Source organism: Aulostomus chinensis, mitochondrion (genome assembly GCF_037954235.1).
Source record: "Aulostomus chinensis mitochondrion, complete genome".
NCBI classification, from domain to species: domain Eukaryota; kingdom Metazoa; phylum Chordata; class Actinopteri; order Syngnathiformes; family Aulostomidae; genus Aulostomus; species Aulostomus chinensis.
In genome coordinates, this window is record NC_010269.1 from 1 (window position 1) to 18,154 (window position 18,154).

General features: G+C 48.4%; 13 protein-coding genes across 13 annotated transcripts, besides 26 other annotated features; 12 read left to right on the forward strand and 1 right to left on the reverse strand. All coding sequences in view use genetic code 2, as the record gives it.

The window, feature by feature from the left end:
• Positions 1-72, forward strand: a tRNA (tRNA-Phe).
• Position 73: 1 nt separating this feature from the next.
• Positions 74-1,047, forward strand: an rRNA (s-rRNA).
• A 5-nt stretch (positions 1,048-1,052) lies between these two features.
• Positions 1,053-1,125, forward strand: a tRNA (tRNA-Val).
• Positions 1,126-2,871, forward strand: an rRNA (l-rRNA).
• Positions 2,872-2,946, forward strand: a tRNA (tRNA-Leu).
• An 8-nt stretch (positions 2,947-2,954) lies between these two features.
• Positions 2,955-3,024, forward strand: a tRNA (tRNA-Ile).
• Positions 3,025-3,867: 843 nt separating this feature from the next.
• Positions 3,868-3,936, reverse strand: a tRNA (tRNA-Ala).
• Position 3,937: 1 nt separating this feature from the next.
• Positions 3,938-4,010, reverse strand: a tRNA (tRNA-Asn).
• Positions 4,011-4,053: 43 nt separating this feature from the next.
• Positions 4,054-4,118, reverse strand: a tRNA (tRNA-Cys).
• A 2-nt stretch (positions 4,119-4,120) lies between these two features.
• Positions 4,121-4,188, reverse strand: a tRNA (tRNA-Tyr).
• A 1-nt stretch (position 4,189) lies between these two features.
• On the forward strand, positions 4,190-5,740 carry COX1 (cytochrome c oxidase subunit I). The gene has a single exon. It carries the CDS (start codon positions 4,190-4,192, stop codon positions 5,738-5,740), a length of 1,551 nt encoding a protein of 516 aa, YP_001650788.1.
• Positions 5,732-5,803, reverse strand: a tRNA (tRNA-Ser).
• Positions 5,804-5,809: 6 nt separating this feature from the next.
• Positions 5,810-5,881, forward strand: a tRNA (tRNA-Asp).
• Positions 5,882-5,899: 18 nt separating this feature from the next.
• Positions 5,900-6,590, forward strand: COX2 (cytochrome c oxidase subunit II). The gene has a single exon. A coding segment is annotated over exon 1 (691 nt).
• Positions 6,591-6,660, forward strand: a tRNA (tRNA-Lys).
• Position 6,661: 1 nt separating this feature from the next.
• ATP8 (ATP synthase F0 subunit 8) lies at positions 6,662-6,826 on the forward strand. The gene has a single exon. It carries the CDS (start codon positions 6,662-6,664, stop codon positions 6,824-6,826), a length of 165 nt encoding a protein of 54 aa, YP_001650790.1.
• On the forward strand, positions 6,816-7,498 carry ATP6 (ATP synthase F0 subunit 6). Its single transcript has one exon. A coding segment is annotated over exon 1 (683 nt).
• On the forward strand, positions 7,499-8,284 carry COX3 (cytochrome c oxidase subunit III). Its single transcript has one exon. The coding sequence runs from the start codon at positions 7,499-7,501 to the stop codon at positions 8,282-8,284; it is 786 nt and encodes a 261-aa protein (YP_001650792.1).
• Positions 8,285-8,355, forward strand: a tRNA (tRNA-Gly).
• On the forward strand, positions 8,356-8,704 carry ND3 (NADH dehydrogenase subunit 3). Its single transcript has one exon. A coding segment is annotated over exon 1 (349 nt).
• Positions 8,705-8,773, forward strand: a tRNA (tRNA-Arg).
• ND4L (NADH dehydrogenase subunit 4L) lies at positions 8,774-9,070 on the forward strand. Its single transcript has one exon. It carries the CDS (start codon positions 8,774-8,776, stop codon positions 9,068-9,070), a length of 297 nt encoding a protein of 98 aa, YP_001650794.1.
• ND4 (NADH dehydrogenase subunit 4) lies at positions 9,064-10,444 on the forward strand. The gene has a single exon. A coding segment is annotated over exon 1 (1,381 nt).
• Positions 10,445-10,513, forward strand: a tRNA (tRNA-His).
• Positions 10,514-10,580, forward strand: a tRNA (tRNA-Ser).
• Positions 10,581-10,582: 2 nt separating this feature from the next.
• Positions 10,583-10,655, forward strand: a tRNA (tRNA-Leu).
• On the forward strand, positions 10,656-12,494 carry ND5 (NADH dehydrogenase subunit 5). The gene has a single exon. It carries the CDS (start codon positions 10,656-10,658, stop codon positions 12,492-12,494), a length of 1,839 nt encoding a protein of 612 aa, YP_001650796.1.
• Positions 12,490-13,011, reverse strand: ND6 (NADH dehydrogenase subunit 6). Its single transcript has one exon. The coding sequence runs from the start codon at positions 13,009-13,011 to the stop codon at positions 12,490-12,492; it is 522 nt and encodes a 173-aa protein (YP_001650797.1).
• Positions 13,012-13,080, reverse strand: a tRNA (tRNA-Glu).
• A 3-nt stretch (positions 13,081-13,083) lies between these two features.
• On the forward strand, positions 13,084-14,238 carry CYTB (cytochrome b). Its single transcript has one exon. It carries the CDS (start codon positions 13,084-13,086, stop codon positions 14,236-14,238), a length of 1,155 nt encoding a protein of 384 aa, YP_001650798.1.
• Positions 14,239-14,270: 32 nt separating this feature from the next.
• Positions 14,271-14,341, forward strand: a tRNA (tRNA-Thr).
• Positions 14,309-14,378, reverse strand: a tRNA (tRNA-Pro).
• Positions 14,379-15,182: a D loop (control region).
• ND1 (NADH dehydrogenase subunit 1) lies at positions 15,183-16,172 on the forward strand. Its single transcript has one exon. It carries the CDS (start codon positions 15,183-15,185, stop codon positions 16,170-16,172), a length of 990 nt encoding a protein of 329 aa, YP_001650799.1.
• Positions 16,173-16,182: 10 nt separating this feature from the next.
• Positions 16,183-16,251, forward strand: a tRNA (tRNA-Met).
• Position 16,252: 1 nt separating this feature from the next.
• On the forward strand, positions 16,253-17,298 carry ND2 (NADH dehydrogenase subunit 2). The gene has a single exon. A coding segment is annotated over exon 1 (1,046 nt).
• Positions 17,299-17,371, forward strand: a tRNA (tRNA-Trp).
• A 399-nt stretch (positions 17,372-17,770) lies between these two features.
• Positions 17,771-17,841, reverse strand: a tRNA (tRNA-Gln).
• Positions 17,842-18,154: a sequence feature (similar to control region).

Genomic DNA, 18,154 nt, shown 5'->3' on the forward strand with positions numbered 1-18,154 from the left:
TTCACCGTAGCTTAAACCTGCAGAGCACGCCACTGAAGCTGGCAAAGTGGGCCCTCAAAAGCCCCGTGGACACTAAAGGCTAGGTCCTGGCCTTGCAATCAGCCTAGGCTACACTTACACATGCAAGTATCCGCCCACCCGTGAGGATGCCCAAGTTCTCTATTTGAGACCTCGGAGCAGGTATCAGGCGCGAGCCCCCCTCAGCCCATAACACCTTGTTCAGCCACACCCCCAAGGGCACTCAGCAGTGATTAACCTTAGGCAATAAGCGAAAGCTTGACCTAGTGGTAGCCAACAGAGCCGGTAAACCTCGTGCCAGCCACCGCGGTGATACGGAGGGCTCAAGTTGATCGCCGTCGGCGTAAGGTGTGGTTAGAGTAAAAACTAGAGTAAAACTAAAAGAAAACGGAGCAGTGTAACGCCAACCACCGTATGTCGGAGAACCAGAAACGAAAGTAGTTTTATACATCTTGATTCCACGAAGGCTAAGAAACAAACTGGGACTAGATACCCCACTATGCTTAGCTGTAAACAATGATGGGACCTCACACTCAACCCATCCGCCCGGATACTACGAGCGCAAGCTTAAAACCCAAAGGACTTGGCGGTGCTTTAGACCCAACTAGAGGAGCCTGTTCTCCAACCGACACTTCCCGTTAAACCTCACCCTTTCTCGTAACTTACAGCCTGTATACCGCCGTCGCCAGCCTACCCTATGATGGACCCGCAGTGAGCTTGAACGATAACCCTACTCCAGAATGACAGGTCGAGGCGCAGCTTATGAAAGGGGCTAAGAATGGGCTACATTCGCTTACTTCAAGCGCATACGGAAACTTAACACTGAAATACATAGGTTGAAGGTGGATCTAGCAGTAAGAGGGGAATAGCGTGCCCCTCTGAAGCAGGCCAGAAAGCGCGCACACACCGCCCGTCACTCTCCCTTAGCCACATACCACGGTAACATCATTTTATTCCAAAAGGTTCATGATAACGAGGGGAGGAAAGTCGAAACATGGTAAGTGTACCGGAAGGTGCACTTGGATAACCTCTATCAGAACATAGTTTAACCAGCCAAAACACCCTGTTTACACCAGGACATTGCCCGTGCAAATCGAGCTGATCTGACGCCGAAAAGCTAGCCTACTACGCAAACACAACAACCAATATTAATACCCCCTAACATACTACAAATCACTAGACCAAATCATTTTTCCACCTAAGTATGAGCGACAGAAAAGGACACATTTTTAGAGCAATAGAGACAGTACCGCAAGGGAAAAGCTGAAAGAAAAATGAAATACTCAACTCAAGCACCAAAAAGCAAAGCTTAAAGCTTGTACCTTTTGCATCATGGTCTAGCCAGCATTACTTAGGCAAAGCGCACTTTAGTCTAAGCCCCCGAAACCAGGTGAGCTACTTCAAGACAGCCTAATATAAGGGCGAACCCGTCCCTGTAGCAAAAGGGTGGGACGATCTTCAAGTAGAGGTGACATACCTATCGAACCTGGCTATAGCTGGTTGCTTGAAAAATGGATAGAAGTTCAGCCTTGCCCTTTCCTCAGCCACCCTCACTTTAGTCTCCACTCATAGGAATCTAACGAATAGCGCAAGAGTTAGTCACAGGAGGTACAGCTCCTCTGATATAGGACACAGCCTTACACAGGAGGGTAAAGATCATTTTACCTCAAGGCCTTACCCGCAGTAGGCTTGAAAGCAGCCACCTTTAAAGAAAGCGTTGTAGCTCAGATCGGCAAATATGCCTAAAATACGGATAATTCAATCTTAACCCCCTATCACTATCAAGCCGTTCAATACAACTATTGAAGCGAAAATGCTAGAATGAGTAACAAGAGACCCCAGACTCTCTCCCAGCACAAGCGTACCTCGGAACGAACCCGCACCGAAATTCAACGGCCCCAAAACCAGAGGAGACTGATCATTAACTCTCAACCCACAAGAAAACCCCTCAGTAAACCCTCCCGTTAACCCTACACAGGAGTGCACCCCGGGAAAGACTTAAAGAAGGAGAAGGAACTCGGCAAACACATATTCTGAAGCCCCGCCTGTTTACCAAAAACACCGCCTCTTGCTGATAATTGAAGAATAAGAGGTCGAGCCTGCCCACTGACTATATGTTCAACGGCCACGGTATTTTGACCGTGCAAAGGTAGCGTAATCACTTGTCTTTTAAATTGAGACCTGTATGAACGGAATAACGAGGGCTTAACTGTCTCCTCCCTCCAGTCAGTGAAATTGATCTCCCCGTGCAAAAGCGGGGATTCCCACATAAGACGAGAAGACCCTATGGAGCTTTAGACACCCAACAGACCAAGTAAAAATTAGTCTAGACCAACAGACAAGACTCGACTTGGACCCCTGCCTGGATGTCTTTGGTTGGGGCGACCACGGGGAAAAATAAACCCCCCACGTAGAATGGGAGCAACTTTCTCATACGTACATATTCTCTCATCCTCCTTAAACCTAGAATGCCAATTCAAAGTAGCAGAACCTTCTGATCTAATATTGATCCGGCCTCACGGCCGAACAACGGACCGAGTTACCCTAGGGATAACAGCGCTATCCCCTTACAGAGACCCTATCGACAAGGGGGTTTACGACCTCGATGTTGGATCGGGACATCCTAATGGCGCAGCCGTTATTAAGGGTTCGTTTGTTCAACGATTAAAGTCCCACGTGATCTGAGTTCAGACCGGAGTAATCCAGGTCGGTTTCTATCTATGAATGTGCCCCTTCCTAGTACGAAAGGACCGGACGGGGAGAGCCCATCCCACATCGACGCCCTTTCACCACCTGATGAAGCCATCTAAAACAGGTAAGGTGACACACACCCCCACGTCGAGACAAAGACCAGCTAAGGTAGCAGAGCACGGCACACTGCCGAAGCCTTAATCCCTTCGCACGAAGGTTCAAATCCTTCCCCTAGCTCCCCTACAGGAGCTGTGCCCGAACCCAAGGATCACTTTGATAGAGTGAACTATGAGGGTTGAAATCCCTCCAACTCCCACAAAAACGGGCCTCGCACCCCTCCTGAAGAAATCAAAACTCTTACTGCTTCTACTACACTACTTCCTATGTGACAGACCCCCCCCCCTTTTTGGGGGGTAGGGGGGTAAACTTCAAAAATCCATTAGTCTTTATTTCACTTCTTTAATATCTTATTAGTCTTCAATTCTTAGCCCAAAAACGATTTTTAAACCCTATGTCTACCCTAGCATTAAATTTTTAGTCTTTATACTATACTATGCATTATTATGCATATATTTATATTAACCATTATAAATAACCATAATATGTACTTATATAAAGACTAAATTTTTAAAATCACCTAGTAGTTTATTTGACTGCATTTGTCCTTCCTCCACTAGTCGCTGGACCCAAAACACGCATATGTTAAGGTCTCACGGAATAGTGTAACTGAACACTCAGGATTGTAAATTCGACCTATGTCATTGTGGTCTCGAGCATCCATGAATGATAGTGAGGGACAATCTTATTGGGGGTAGCTACACAGTGAGGTAGGGAACTATTATTGTAGAGATTACTATCAGTGATTTTTTACAGGCTAGGGATTCCACTCTTCAGGGCCATGCACCTGCTTGTTTCCATCCACGTACATTGGCACTCGCATTGACTAATGCTTGAAACCATACTCCTCGTTACCCACCATGCCGAGCTTTCACTCCAGCGGGTAAGGGGTTATTTAATTTTTTTTTCTCATCTCATTAACATATCAATGTAAACTCAGAAGTTGTACAAGGTTGAACATATGTTGTATTTATGATTATAAAGAAACAATAATCCATGGTTTAATGACATACCTGAAGATTCCCCCCCCCCCCCTTTTTTTAAGGCAAGCGGGACTTTAACCCACATGATACGACTGCAATCCGGACGCTTTAATTAAGCTAAAGCCTTTCTAGATGGGTAGGCCTCGATCCTACAAACTTATAGTTAACAGCTATACGCTCAAGCCAGCGAGCTTCCATCTTTTAAAACATCAAGCCTTCCCCGCCGTTGGCAGGGAGGCGGGGAAGGCCCCGGTAGGTTTCTAGCCTACGTCTTTAGACTTGCAATCTAACGTGTGACACCCCGAGGGCCGTGGCACGAAGAGGACTCTCACCCCTGTATGTGGAGCTACAATCCACCGCTTTACTCAGCCATCGTACCTGTGATAATTACACGTTGACTCTTCTCTACTAACCACAAAGACATCGGGACTCTTTACCTAATCTTCGGGGCATGAGCCGCGATAGTAGGAACCGCCCTTAGTCTTATCATCCGGGCCGAGCTTAGTCAACCAGGAAGTCTCCTGGGTAACGACCAGCTTTACAATGTTGTTGTAACAGCCCACGCCTTCGTTATAATCTTCTTTATAGTGATGCCAATTATAATCGGAGGCTTCGGAAATTGATTAATCCCCCTAATGATCGGAGCCCCCGACATGGCCTTCCCCCGAATAAATAACATAAGCTTCTGACTCCTGCCCCCCTCCTTCCTCCTCCTCTTAACCTCCTCTGCGGTAGAAGCCGGGTCTGGGACCGGATGGACAGTTTACCCGCCACTAGCTGGGAACCTGGCCCACGCTGGAGCGTCCGTGGATCTGACCATCTTCTCGCTTCACCTCGCTGGGATTTCTTCCATCCTAGGAGCAATTAACTTTATTACAACCATTATTAACATAAAACCCCCTGCCGCCTCCCCGTACCAGCTCCCCCTATTCGTGTGAGCCGTTCTGGTTACTGCTGTGCTTCTCCTCCTCTCTCTCCCAGTCCTAGCAGCTGGTATTACAATGCTGTTGACTGACCGAAACCTGAACACCACCTTCTTCGACCCTGCAGGGGGAGGTGATCCTATCCTATATCAGCACCTGTTCTGATTCTTCGGGCACCCCGAGGTGTATATTCTTATTCTGCCAGGGTTCGGCATGGTCTCTCATGTCGTCGCTTATTACGCAGGTAAAAAAGAACCATTCGGGTATATGGGCATGGTCTGAGCCATGATGGCCATCGGCCTTCTCGGCTTCATTGTTTGAGCCCACCACATGTTCACAGTGGGTATGGACGTAGACACCCGGGCATACTTCACCTCGGCAACAATAATCATCGCTATCCCCACAGGAGTTAAAGTATTCAGCTGACTAGCCACACTGCACGGGGGAAACATTAAATGAGACACCCCCCTCCTCTGGGCCCTTGGCTTTATCTTCCTCTTCACTGTAGGAGGCCTAACAGGGATCGTACTCGCGAATTCATCCCTAGACATCATTCTTCATGACACATACTACGTAGTAGCCCACTTCCACTACGTACTCTCCATAGGAGCTGTCTTTGCTATCATAGCCGGTTTCGTCCACTGATTCCCCCTGTTCTCAGGCTACACCCTTCACCCAACATGAACAAAAGTTCACTTTGGGGTAATGTTTACAGGAGTTAACATAACATTCTTCCCACAGCACTTCCTAGGCCTAGCCGGAATGCCTCGACGATATTCGGATTACCCTGACGCCTACACCCTCTGAAACACACTCTCCTCCCTGGGCTCCCTGGTATCCCTGATCGCAGTAATTATGTTCTTATTTATCCTTTGAGAAGCATTCACCTCAAAACGTGAGGTCCTGTCAACAGAGATGACAACAACGAACATGGAGTGACTCCATGGCTGCCCCCCTCCATATCACACCCTTGAAGAGCCAACTTTCGTGTTGCCGCAACAAGAAAGGAGGGAATCGAACCCCCGTCTGGTGATTTCAAGTCACCCACATAAGCCACTCTGCTACTTCCTTTAGGTAGAGATGTTAGTCGAACATCCACGGCACTGCCTTGTCAGGGCAGAAGTGCGAGTTAGACTCTCGTACATCTTTCGTAACGCCATTCAACCTATGTCCTCCCCGACTCAAATTGGATTCCAAGACGCAGGAGCACCTATAATAGAGGAACTTCTTCACTTCCACGATCACGCTCTCATAGTTGTTTTCCTAATCAGTGCCTTTGTCTTGTATATTATCACCACAATGGTGACTACAAGTTTAACTAACAAAAGCCTCATGGACTCACAAGAAATAGAAATCATCTGAACCGTTCTCCCTGCAATCGTCCTAGTTCTGATTGCCCTTCCATCCCTGCGAATTCTTTACCTAGCAGACGAAATCAACGACCCCCACCTAACAATCAAGGCTGTCGGCCACCAATGGTACTGAACATACGAGTATACTGATTACCAGAATATTAGCTTTGACTCCTACATGATTCAGACCCCTGATCTCGGACCAGGCCAACTTCGCCTCCTGGAAACAGACCATCGTATGGTGGTCCCATCAACGTCCCCTATTCGCATCCTGACTTCAGCCGAAGACGTCTTACATTCTTGAGCAGTTCCCTCCCTTGGGGTAAAAATAGACGCCGTTCCCGGACGCCTTAATCAAACAGCATTCTTAACCACACGACCCGGCCTGTTCTATGGGCAATGCTCGGAAATCTGCGGAGCTAATCATAGCTTTATACCCATCGTAGTCGAAGCTGTCCCACTAAAGTTCTTTGAAGACTGGTCTATGCTGATACTAGAAGACTCTTCGCTGAGAAGCTAATAGCCAAGCGTCAGCCTTTTAAGCTGGAGACTGGTGATTCGACCCACCCTCAGTGATATGCGGCCTCCTCTCCCAAACTGACTCATTTCCCTTCTGGTAGCATGAGCTACAATTACAGGTAAGCTTCCTTATGGATTCTCCCACACTAATCTTTTTGCCCCTCCCCGAAAGAAAAAGCCTTCCCTCTTCTCTCGAATCTGAAAATTCTTCCGTGGCCGGTAACGTCCTGGCCCACATTACACCTCCTTCCAAATTTGGGGTCTCCCTCATGTTCCTTGCACTGGCAACCCCCATTCTCTTAGTCACGCTTCCCACCAACCGCTACCTAGCTGGTCGGTATCTAGCCGTAAAAAACTGAGCCCTAGCTCACTTCGTCCATCATATTATACTCCCTTTAACCCCTCCAATACACAAGTGAGCAATTTACTTCACTAGTATTATGACCTACCTCCTGCTTCTTAATCTCATAGGCCTGATACCCTACATCTACGCCCCAACATCTAACATGCTCATTACACTAGGACTTGCCATCCCCGCAACAATCGCCACCATCTCCCTCGGGATGCGCACCCAGCCCGCTCACGCCCTGGCCCACCTGGTCCCTGAAGGCTCACCAATACCTCTTGTCCCCTTTCTGATCTTGATCGAAACCATGAGCCTGCTTATCCGCCCTCTTGCCCTAGGAATCCGACTTGCTGCCAATCTTACAGCAGGCCATCTTCTTATTAAACTACTCTCCTCCGCCACAAAAATTTTAATTAGTACACTTCCGCTCCTCGCCCTTTTTACACTAACTGCACTCACAGTGATAACGCTCTTAGAACTAGCAGTTGCAGTCATTCAAGCATACGTATTCACCCTTCTACTTGCACTTTACACTCAAGAAAACGTTTAATGGCCCATCAGACACACCCGTACCACATAGTTGACCCAAGCCCGTGACCTCTTACAGGTGCCGCAGGCGCCTTCCTAATAACCTCAGGGTTAGCCGCCTGATTCCACTCCCAATCCGCCATCCTCTTGACTACCGGAACAGCTATCCTCCTACTAACTATATATCAATGGTGACGAGACATCATCCGTGAAGGAACATATTTAGGGCACCATACACCTCCTGTCCAAAAAGGCCTCCGCTACGGGATGATCCTCTTTATTACCTCCGAAGTTTTCTTCTTCTTAGGATTCTTCTGAGCTTTCTACCACTCAAGCCTCGCCCCCACCCCTGAATTAGGGGGAGCATGACCTCCGACAGGCATCAGCCCCCTGGACCCGATAGAAGTCCCACTGCTCAACACTGCGGTCCTCCTGGCCTCTGGAGTTACTGTCACCTGGGCACACCACTCCCTCATTGAGCAAGACCGGCGCCAGGCCATCCACGCCCTGGCCCTTACCATCCTTCTAGGCTTCTACTTCACTTTTCTTCAAGCTATGGAATACCATGAGGCCCCCTTTACAATCGCGGACGGCGTGTACGGCTCAACATTTTTTGTAGCCACAGGCTTCCACGGACTTCACGTTATCATCGGATCCACCTTCCTAGCAGTCTGCCTATACCGACAAATCAAATACCATTTTACATCTCAGCACCATTTCGGATTTGAAGCAGCCGCCTGATACTGACACTTCGTAGACGTTGTTTGGCTATTCCTCTATGTCTCCATCTACTGATGAGGTTCTTAGATCTTTCTAGTAACAAAACAGTATGGGTGGCTTCCAACCACCCGGTCTTGGCGCAATTCCAAGGAAAGATAATGAACCTTATAGTGGCAGTCCCAGCGATTTCCCTTGCAATCTCAGTGATTCTGACCGTAGTCTCCTTCTGACTTCCCTTGGTTACACCCGACTCAGAGAAGCTCTCCCCATATGAGTGCGGATTTGACCCCCTGGGCTCAGCTCGCTTGCCATTCTCCCTGCGCTTCTTTCTAGTGGCCATTCTGTTTCTCCTCTTCGACTTAGAGATTGCACTCCTCTTACCCACCCCCTGGGGTGACCAGCTTCCCGCCCCTCTCACAACTTTCTTCTGAGTCTCTGCTATCTTAATCCTGTTGATCCTAGGCTTTATCTACGAATGAGCAGAGGGAGGCCTAGAATGGGCCGAATGGGCAGTTAGTTAAAACAAAACATTTGATTTCGGCTCAAAAGTCTGTGGTTCGAGTCCACAACCGCCCAATGACCCCCGTGCACTTCACATTCTCGACCGCATTCGCACTGGGCCTCCTTGGACTAGCATTCCACCGCATCCACCTTTTATCCGTCTTGCTCTGTCTTGAAGGGGTAATGCTATCTCTGTTTCTGGCCATCTCACTATGGTCCCTACAATTAAACTCTACCACCACCACACCCCTGCCCATACTCCTGTTAGCGCTGGCCGCGTGCGGAGCCAGTGCCGGTTTAGCCCTCCTAGTGGCTACAGCCCGGACCCACGGTAATGACCGAATACAAACACTTAGTCTACTGAAGTGTTAAAAATCCTTATACCTACGACCATACTTCTGCCAATAGCCTGGCTCTCGCCGGCCTCCTGGCTCTGACCTAACGTGCTCTGCTACAGCCTTGCAATTGCAATCCTCTCTCTCCCCTGACTAAAAACCTGCTCTGAGACAGGCTGGATCGTCCTAAACAAACTGCTAGCTAGTGACCCCCTCTCCGCACCTCTTCTTGTGCTCACGTGCTGGCTCCTTCCCCTTATAATCCTGGCAAGCCAAAATCATACCAAGCAAGAACCAACCAACCACCAACGCACATTCATTTGCCTGCTTGCCTTCCTTCAAATTTTCCTAGTAGCGGCTTTCGGGGCTACAGAAATAATTATATTCTATGTAATATTTGAAGCCACCCTACTCCCCACCCTAGTTCTAATCACTCGCTGGGGAAATCAAGCAGAACGACTAAACGCCGGCACATACTTTCTTTTCTACACACTAGCAGGCTCTCTCCCGCTCTTGGTCGCCCTCCTTTTCCTCCACAGCTACATGGGCTCCCTCTCAATACTAACCTTGCAATTCTGTAATATCTCTCTTCTACCCACGAACGCCTCTAAACTATGATGATTAGCCTGTCTTCTTGCTTTCCTAGTTAAAATGCCACTATACGGAGTTCACCTTTGGCTACCTAAAGCGCACGTAGAAGCCCCAATTGCAGGCTCTATAGTTCTTGCAGCCATTCTTCTCAAATTAGGGGGCTACGGAATAATCCGTATCTCCCCTGCCTTGGTACCCCTGACAAAACAACTCACCTACCCATTAATTGCCCTTGCCCTTTGAGGCGTCATTATAACCAGCTCAATCTGTCTTCGTCAAACCGACCTAAAGTCCCTAATCGCTTACTCGTCTGTCAGCCACATAAGCTTGGTTGCCGCAGGAATTCTCACCCAGACACCCTGAGGCATTTCCGGCGCACTAATCTTAATGATTGCCCACGGTTTAACCTCCTCCGCCCTATTCTGCCTAGCCAACACATCCTATGAACGAACCCACACCCGAGCCATGCTCCTCACCCGGGGCCTGCAGGCCCTGTTCCCGCTGATAACCGCCTGATGGTTTACCGCTAGCCTAGCCAATCTAGCCCTTCCCCCCCTTCCAAACCTTCTTGGAGAACTAATAATTATAACGTCACTTTTCGACTGGTCATGATGAACCATCATCATAACCGGATTAGGAACATTAGTTACAGCCACATACACTCTTTACCTCTTCCTAACAACCCAACGGGGCCCCACCCCTGCGCACATCATCGACCTTCAACCTACCCACTCACGAGAACATCTCCTAATTACCCTCCACCTTCTGCCCCTAATCCTCCTCATCCTAAAACCTGAGCTTTCAGGAGGCTGAGCATGTTGTGAGAGTAGTTTAACAAAAACGTTAGATTGTGATTCTGAAGATAAGGACTAAAACCCCTTCCCCCACCGAGAGAGGCCTTAAAGCATCGGAATCTGCTAAATTTCGGAACCTCAATTAACCCTGGGGCTCACTCGAAGCTTTTAAAGGATAACAGCCCATCCGTTGGCCTTAGGAGCCAAAACCTCTTGGTGCAAATCCAAGTAGAAGCTATGCCCCCTACCCCTTTGATCCTAAGCTCCAGCTTGGTCATTGTCATTATTACCCTCCTGGCCCCCGTAGTTCTGTCCGTACCCCCTTACTCAACAAAGCCTAAATGGCTACTTCCCCAAGCCAAAACAGCAGTCAAATCAGCATTTATAGTCAGCCTACTACCCCTGTTCCTTTTCCTAGCCCAAGGCACTGAGACCGTAATGACTTCATGAACCTGAACAAACGCATCAATATTTAACATCACCATCAGCTTTAAATTTGACCTCTATTCCATTATTTTCCTACCCGTCGCCCTCTATGTAACATGAGCCATCCTTGAGTTCGCAACATGATACATGCACTCCGACCCAAACATCGAACGATTTGTAAAATTCCTCCTTATTTTCCTTGTTGCCATACTAATTCTCGTCACAGCAAACAACATGTTCCAACTTTTTATTGGCTGAGAAGGCGTAGGTATTATATCCTTCCTACTCATCGGATGATGGCACGGACGGGCAGATGCCAACACTGCTGCCCTGCAAGCAGTCCTATATAACCGGATCGGTGATATCGGACTGATTCTAGCCATGGTCTGAATAGCCACAACCTTGAACTCTTGGGAAATACACCAAATTATAGCAACTGCGAACAACTTCGACCTCACACTCCCCCTGCTAGGCCTTATCCTCGCAGCCACCGGAAAATCTGCCCAATTCGGGCTCCATCCCTGACTCCCTTCTGCAATAGAGGGCCCTACTCCGGTCTCCGCCCTACTCCACTCGAGCACCATGGTAGTTGCCGGGATCTTCCTCCTCATCCGAACTAGTCCCCTAATGCAAAACAACCCCTCAGCTCTTACCTTATGTCTCTGCCTCGGCGCCTTAACCACCTTCTTCACCGCCACCTGTGCACTCACCCAGAACGACATCAAAAAAATTATTGCATTCTCTACATCTAGCCAACTCGGCCTGATGATAGTCGCCATCGGCCTAAACCAACCCCATCTGGCCTTCCTGCATATCTGCACCCATGCCTTCTTCAAGGCCATGTTATTCCTGTGCTCGGGATCCATCATCCACAGCCTAAACAACGAACAGGACATCCGCAAAATGGGAGGATTACATCACTTGGCCCCCGTTACATCCTCCTGCCTAATCCTTGGAAGCCTAGCCCTTACGGGCACCCCTTTCCTAGCCGGATTCTTCTCTAAAGACGCCATCATTGAGGCCCTGAACACATCAAACCTGAACGCCTGGGCCCTTTTCCTGACCCTTCTAGCTACGTCCTTCACGGCCGCCTACAGCCTACGTATCGTGTTCTTCGTCTCTATTGCCCATCCGCGGCTCCCCACTACCACCCCAATCGACGAGAACAACCCCGCCATTATTAAGCCTCTCGCACGTCTCGCTGTAGGTAGTATTATTGCAGGACTCCTCATCATCTCCTGTATCCTCCCCTCCAAAACCCCCACTCTAACAATAGACCTCCCCCTTAAACTGGCAGCCCTCACAGTAACAGCCTTCGGCCTCCTCGGAGCACTCGACCTTGCCTCCCTTACAACAAAACAATACAAAATCACACCTAATCTGCCACTTCACCACTTCTCAAGTATGCTGGGGTATTACCCCTCTATCATCCATCGGCTCTTCCCAAAACTAGCGCTGCTGTTCGGACAGAAAATTGCTACTCAAGCAATCGACCAAACGTGGTTAGAAGCCCTGGGCCCTAAAGCTGCCTCATCACTTAGCACACCCCTGATCACCCTGACTAGTGATGCCCAGCAAGGAACCCCTAAAACCTTCCTGACCCTATTCCTTCTCACCCTGGTTTTAGCCCTCGCTAGCATGATCCCCTAACTATTCGGACCGCACCCCGGCTGAGACCTCGAGTTAGCTCAAGGGCCACAAACAACGCTACCAATAACGCCCACCCCCCGATAACCAAACCCCCTCCTCCAAACGAGTACATCAGTGCCACCCCTCCTGCATCCCCCTGAAACACTGAAAAATCCATTTGTTCCTCCACAGGAATCCAAGAACCCTCATACCACCCCCCACAAAGCACCCCCCCTCCTAACACTACTCCTGCCACATACAACCCTAAGTATATAGCAACGTACCCGCTTCCTCAGCTCTCAGGGTAAGGCTCCGCGGCCAAGGCCGCAGAGTAAGCAAACACAACCAGCATCCCCCCCAAATAAATAAGAAACAGAGTCAAAGACAAGAAAGACCCCCCATGCCCCGCTAAAACCCCACTCCCCGCCCCCGCTACAACAACAAGCCCCAGAGCAGCAAAGTAAGGTGAAGGATTGGAAGCTACCGCAACCATCCCCGCCACCAACCCGAACAATAATATATGTAGAGTGTAACTCATTGTTCTTACCTGGACTCCAACCAGGACCTACAGCTTGAAAAACTATCGTTGTCACTCAACCACAAGAACCCAATGGCCAGCCTCCGAAAGACCCACCCTCTCTTGAAAGTCGGTAATGACGCACTAGTTGACCTCCCCACTCCCGCGACCTTATCAGTATGATGAAACTTTGGGTCACTCCTTGGCCTATGCTTAATCATCCAAATCGCCACTGGCCTCTTCCTTGCTATACACTACACCCCTGATATCGACTCCGCCTTCTCTTCCGTAGCCCATATCTGCCGAGACGTAAACTACGGATGACTAATTCGAAACATGCACGCCAACGGAGCCTCCTTCTTCTTCATTTGCATCTACGCCCACATCGCCCGAGGCCTCTATTACGGCTCTTACCTATACAAAGCGACCTGAAATCTCGGAGTAGTACTCCTCCTTCTTGTAATAATAACGGCCTTCATGGGCTATGTCCTCCCCTGAGGACAAATATCTTTCTGAGGAGCAACCGTCATTACTAACCTCCTATCTGCTTTCCCATACGTAGGGGACACCCTAGTCCAATGAATCTGGGGCGGCTTCTCGGTAGACAACGCCACCCTCACCCGCTTCTTCACCCTCCACTTCCTTATGCCCTTCGTCATCGTAGCAGCCACAGTCCTCCACCTCCTTTTCCTACATGAGACAGGGTCAAATAACCCGCTGGGGCTGACCCGCAACGCGGACAAAGTGTCATTCCACCCATACTTCTCCTACAAAGACATCCTAGGCTTCCTAGCCCTTCTTGCACTCCTCGCAACACTTGCCATATTTACCCCTAATCTCCTCGGTGATCCCGACAACTTCACCCCTGCTAACCCCTTAGTAACTCCCCCCCACATCAAACCCGAGTGGTACTTCCTGTTTGCTTACGCCATCCTCCGGTCCATTCCAAACAAATTAGGCGGAGTCCTAGCCCTCCTCGCATCCATCCTCATCCTGATGGCAATACCATTCCTTCACACTTCAAAATTCCGAGGCTTGAACTTCCGCCCGGCCTCTCAATGAGTTTTCTGAATCTTCCTGGGGAATGTACTTCTCCTTACGTGGATTGGAGGTATACCGGTTGAACAACCCTATACCCTTGTAGGCCAGGCCGCCTCCTTCCTATACTTTTTCGCTATTATTGTGCTCTTCCCCTTGGTCGGATGAGCAGAAAATCAGCTCCTTGTAGAAGATGAGTGCAATAAGTAGCTCAGCCAGTCAAGAACGCCGACCTTGTAAGCCGGAAGTCGGGGGTTCAAATCCCCCCTTTTGCTGTAAATTAGACAGGGAGGACTTTCACCTCCATCTTCGACCCCCAAAGCCGAAATCTTTCATTAAACTACTCTCTAACAATGGGACGCAGACCCCCCCCCTTTTTGGGGGGTAGGGGGGTAAACTTCAAAAATCCATTAGTCTTTATTTCACTTCTTTAATATCTTATTAGTCTTCAATTCTTAGCCCAAAAACGATTTTTAAACCCTATGTCTACCCTAGCATTAAATTTTTAGTCTTTATACTATACTATGCATTATTATGCATATATTTATATTAACCATTATAAATAACCATAATATGTACTTATATAAAGACTAAATTTTTAAAATCACCTAGTAGTTTATTTGACTGCATTTGTCCTTCCTCCACTAGTCGCTGGACCCAAAACACGCATATGTTAAGGTCTCACGGAATAGTGTAACTGAACACTCAGGATTGTAAATTCGACCTATGTCATTGTGGTCTCGAGCATCCATGAATGATAGTGAGGGACAATCTTATTGGGGGTAGCTACACAGTGAGGTAGGGAACTATTATTGTAGAGATTACTATCAGTGATTTTTTACAGGCTAGGGATTCCACTCTTCAGGGCCATGCACCTGCTTGTTTCCATCCACGTACATTGGCACTCGCATTGACTAATGCTTGAAACCATACTCCTCGTTACCCACCATGCCGAGCTTTCACTCCAGCGGGTAAGGGGTTATTTAATTTTTTTTTCTCATCTCATTAACATATCAATGTAAACTCAGAAGTTGTACAAGGTTGAACATATGTTGTATTTATGATTATAAAGAAACAATAATCCATGGTTTAATGACATACCTGAAGATTCCCCGGGTACTACTCGCAAACGTTGGTAAGGCGTAGCCCTTAACTTGGAGGTTAAACCCCTCTCCCTCGGAGTGCTCACACACCTGTTTAACCCTCTGGCCATCATCATCCCCGTGATCCTAGCCGTGGCCTTTCTAACCCTGCTAGAACGTAAAATCCTCGGCTATATACAACTGCGCAAAGGCACCAATATCGTTGGCCCCTACGGCCTACTCCAACCATTCGCCGACGGGATAAGTCTTTTTACCAAAGAACCCGTCCGCCCCTCAACAGCCTCCCCCTTCCTGTTTATCCTGGCCCCCATCCTTGCCCTTACCCTCGCCCTTACCCTGTGAGCCCCCCTACCCCTCCCCTACCCCCTTATAGACCTCAACCTAGGCATCATATTCATTTTAGCCCTCTCCAGCCTTGCCGTTTATTCTATCCTGGGCTCAGGTTGAGCCTCCAACTCAAAATATGCACTTATCGGTGCACTCCGAGCAGTTGCCCAAACCATCTCATACGAAGTCAGCCTAGGCCTTATCATCCTAAACGCTGTAATCCTCACCGGAGGGTTCACCCTGCAGACCTTTAACATCTCCCAAGAAGCCGTCTGACTCCTTATCCCTATCTGACCCCTCGCAGCTATATGGTATATTTCTACACTTGCAGAGACCAATCGAGCCCCTTTCGACCTTACTGAAGGAGAATCAGAGCTAGTCTCCGGATTCAACGTGGAGTACGCAGGCGGGCCCTTCGCACTCTTCTTTCTAGCAGAGTACACCAACATCCTAATGATAAACACAATATCCACCGTATTATTCCTAGGAGCCCTCCATCTCCCAACCTTCCCCACCCTCACAACCCTCAACTTAATAATTAAAGCAACTATCCTCTCCATGGTCTTCCTATGAGTCCGAGCCTCCTACCCCCGCTTCCGATATGATCAGCTTATACACCTCACCTGAAAGAACTTCTTACCCCTCGCATTGGCCTTCCTAATCTTTCAGTTGGCCCTTCCCATTGCCTCCACGGGCCTTCCCTCAGTCCTCTAACCCCCCCCCCCGTAAAGTCAGTCAATAAGGCTCTTGGGTTCATGTCTCGAGAATGCAGGTTAAAATCCTGCCTTTACAACATGAACACTTTGGCCACCCTCACCCTTGGGTCATCGCTCCTCTTGGGCACCTTGATCACCGTATCAAGCTCCCACTGGTTCTACGCCTGACTGGGCCTTGAAATCAACACCCTGGCCATTCTCCCCTTACTAGCGGGCCCCCAACACGCTCGAGCAATTGAAGCTACCACAAAATACTTCCTATCCCAAGCCACTGCATCTGCCACAATTCTATTTGCTGCCATCACCAACGCCTGATTAACAGGCCAGTGAGACATTCTACAAATAACCCACCCAGTCCCTGCAACAATGCTTACTGCTGCACTCGCACTGAAAATCGGACTCGCCCCCCTCCACACCTGAGTCCCAGAAGTGCTTCAAGGATTAGACTTGAATACTGGCCTCATCGTTGCCACCTGACAAAAACTCGCCCCCTTCACCTTAATCCTTCAGACCCACCAAAGCAACTCTCCCCTCCTCATCTCCCTCGGCCTTATCTCCATCCTCGTCGGGGGCTGAGCAGGCCTCAATCAAACCCAACTCCGCAAGATCCTAGCATACTCCTCCGTTGCCCACCTCGGCTGAGCTATCCTCATTGTCCAATTCTCCCCTCGACTAGCTACCATTGCGTTTATTACATACCTTGCCATAACATTCTCCACATTCCTTCTCTTCAAACAAGCTAACTCTACGAGCATCAACAGCCTCGCCACCTCGTGGACGACCTCTCCTATACTTGCCGCCATCGCCCCCCTCATCCTCCTCTCCCTTGCGGGCCTCCCCCCTCTAACAGGATTCATACCAAAATGATTAATCCTCCAAGAACTAATCAAACAAGACCTGGGCTTCACTGCCACCTTAGCTGCCATAGCAGCCCTTCTCAGTCTCTACTTCTATCTACGTCTCTCATACGCTATAACGCTGACAATCTCCCCCAACACCCTTCAAAGCATCGCCCCCTGGCGACTTCGTTCTCTCACCCTCTCTTTGCCACTCGCCATCTCCACGTGCGCAGTTGTCCTTCTCCTTCCTCTCACACCTTCTCTCTTAGCCTTACTACCTATTTAAGAGACTTAGGTTAACCGCCTAAACCCTAAGCCTTCAAAGCTTTTAATGGGGGTTAAAATCCCTCAGTCCCTGGAGAACAGCAAGCCGAACCCTCTACTCTCATCAACCATTATAACCTGGCCATACTATACACTTATATAAAAACAATTTTTAAAATCACCTAGTAGTTTATTTGACTGCATTTGTCCTTCCTCCACCAGTGATTTACACAAGAACATCAATAATGTAAAGATCTCACGGAATAGTATAACTGAGCACTCAGAATTGTAAATTCGACCTATATCAATGTGGTCCCGAGCATCCATGAATGATAGTGAGGAACAATCTTACTGGGGATAGCTACACAGTGAGATAGAGAACTATTACTGTAAAGATTACTATCAGTGATTTTTTACAGGCTAGGAATTCCACTCTTCAGGACATGCACTCGCTTGTTTCCATCCACATACATTGGCACTCACCCCAGTACTCCTAGAAAGAGGGGCCTCGCACCCCTCCTGAAGAGATCAAAACTCTTAGTGCTTCTACTACACTACTTCCTATGTGACAAACCCCTTTGGGAAGATAAACTTCAAAAATTCATTGGTCTTTATTCCACTTCTTTAATATTTTACTAGTCTTCAATTCTTAACCCAAAAACGATTTTTAAACCCTGTGTCTACACTAGCATTAAACTTTTAGTCTTTATATTATATTATGCATATATTTATATTAACCATTATAAATAACCATAATATGTACTTATATAAAGACTGAATCTTTAAAATCACCTAGTAGTTTATTTGACTGCATTTGTCCTTCCTCCACCAGTGATTTACACAAGAACATCATCCTAAAAATTCCCCCCCCCCCCCG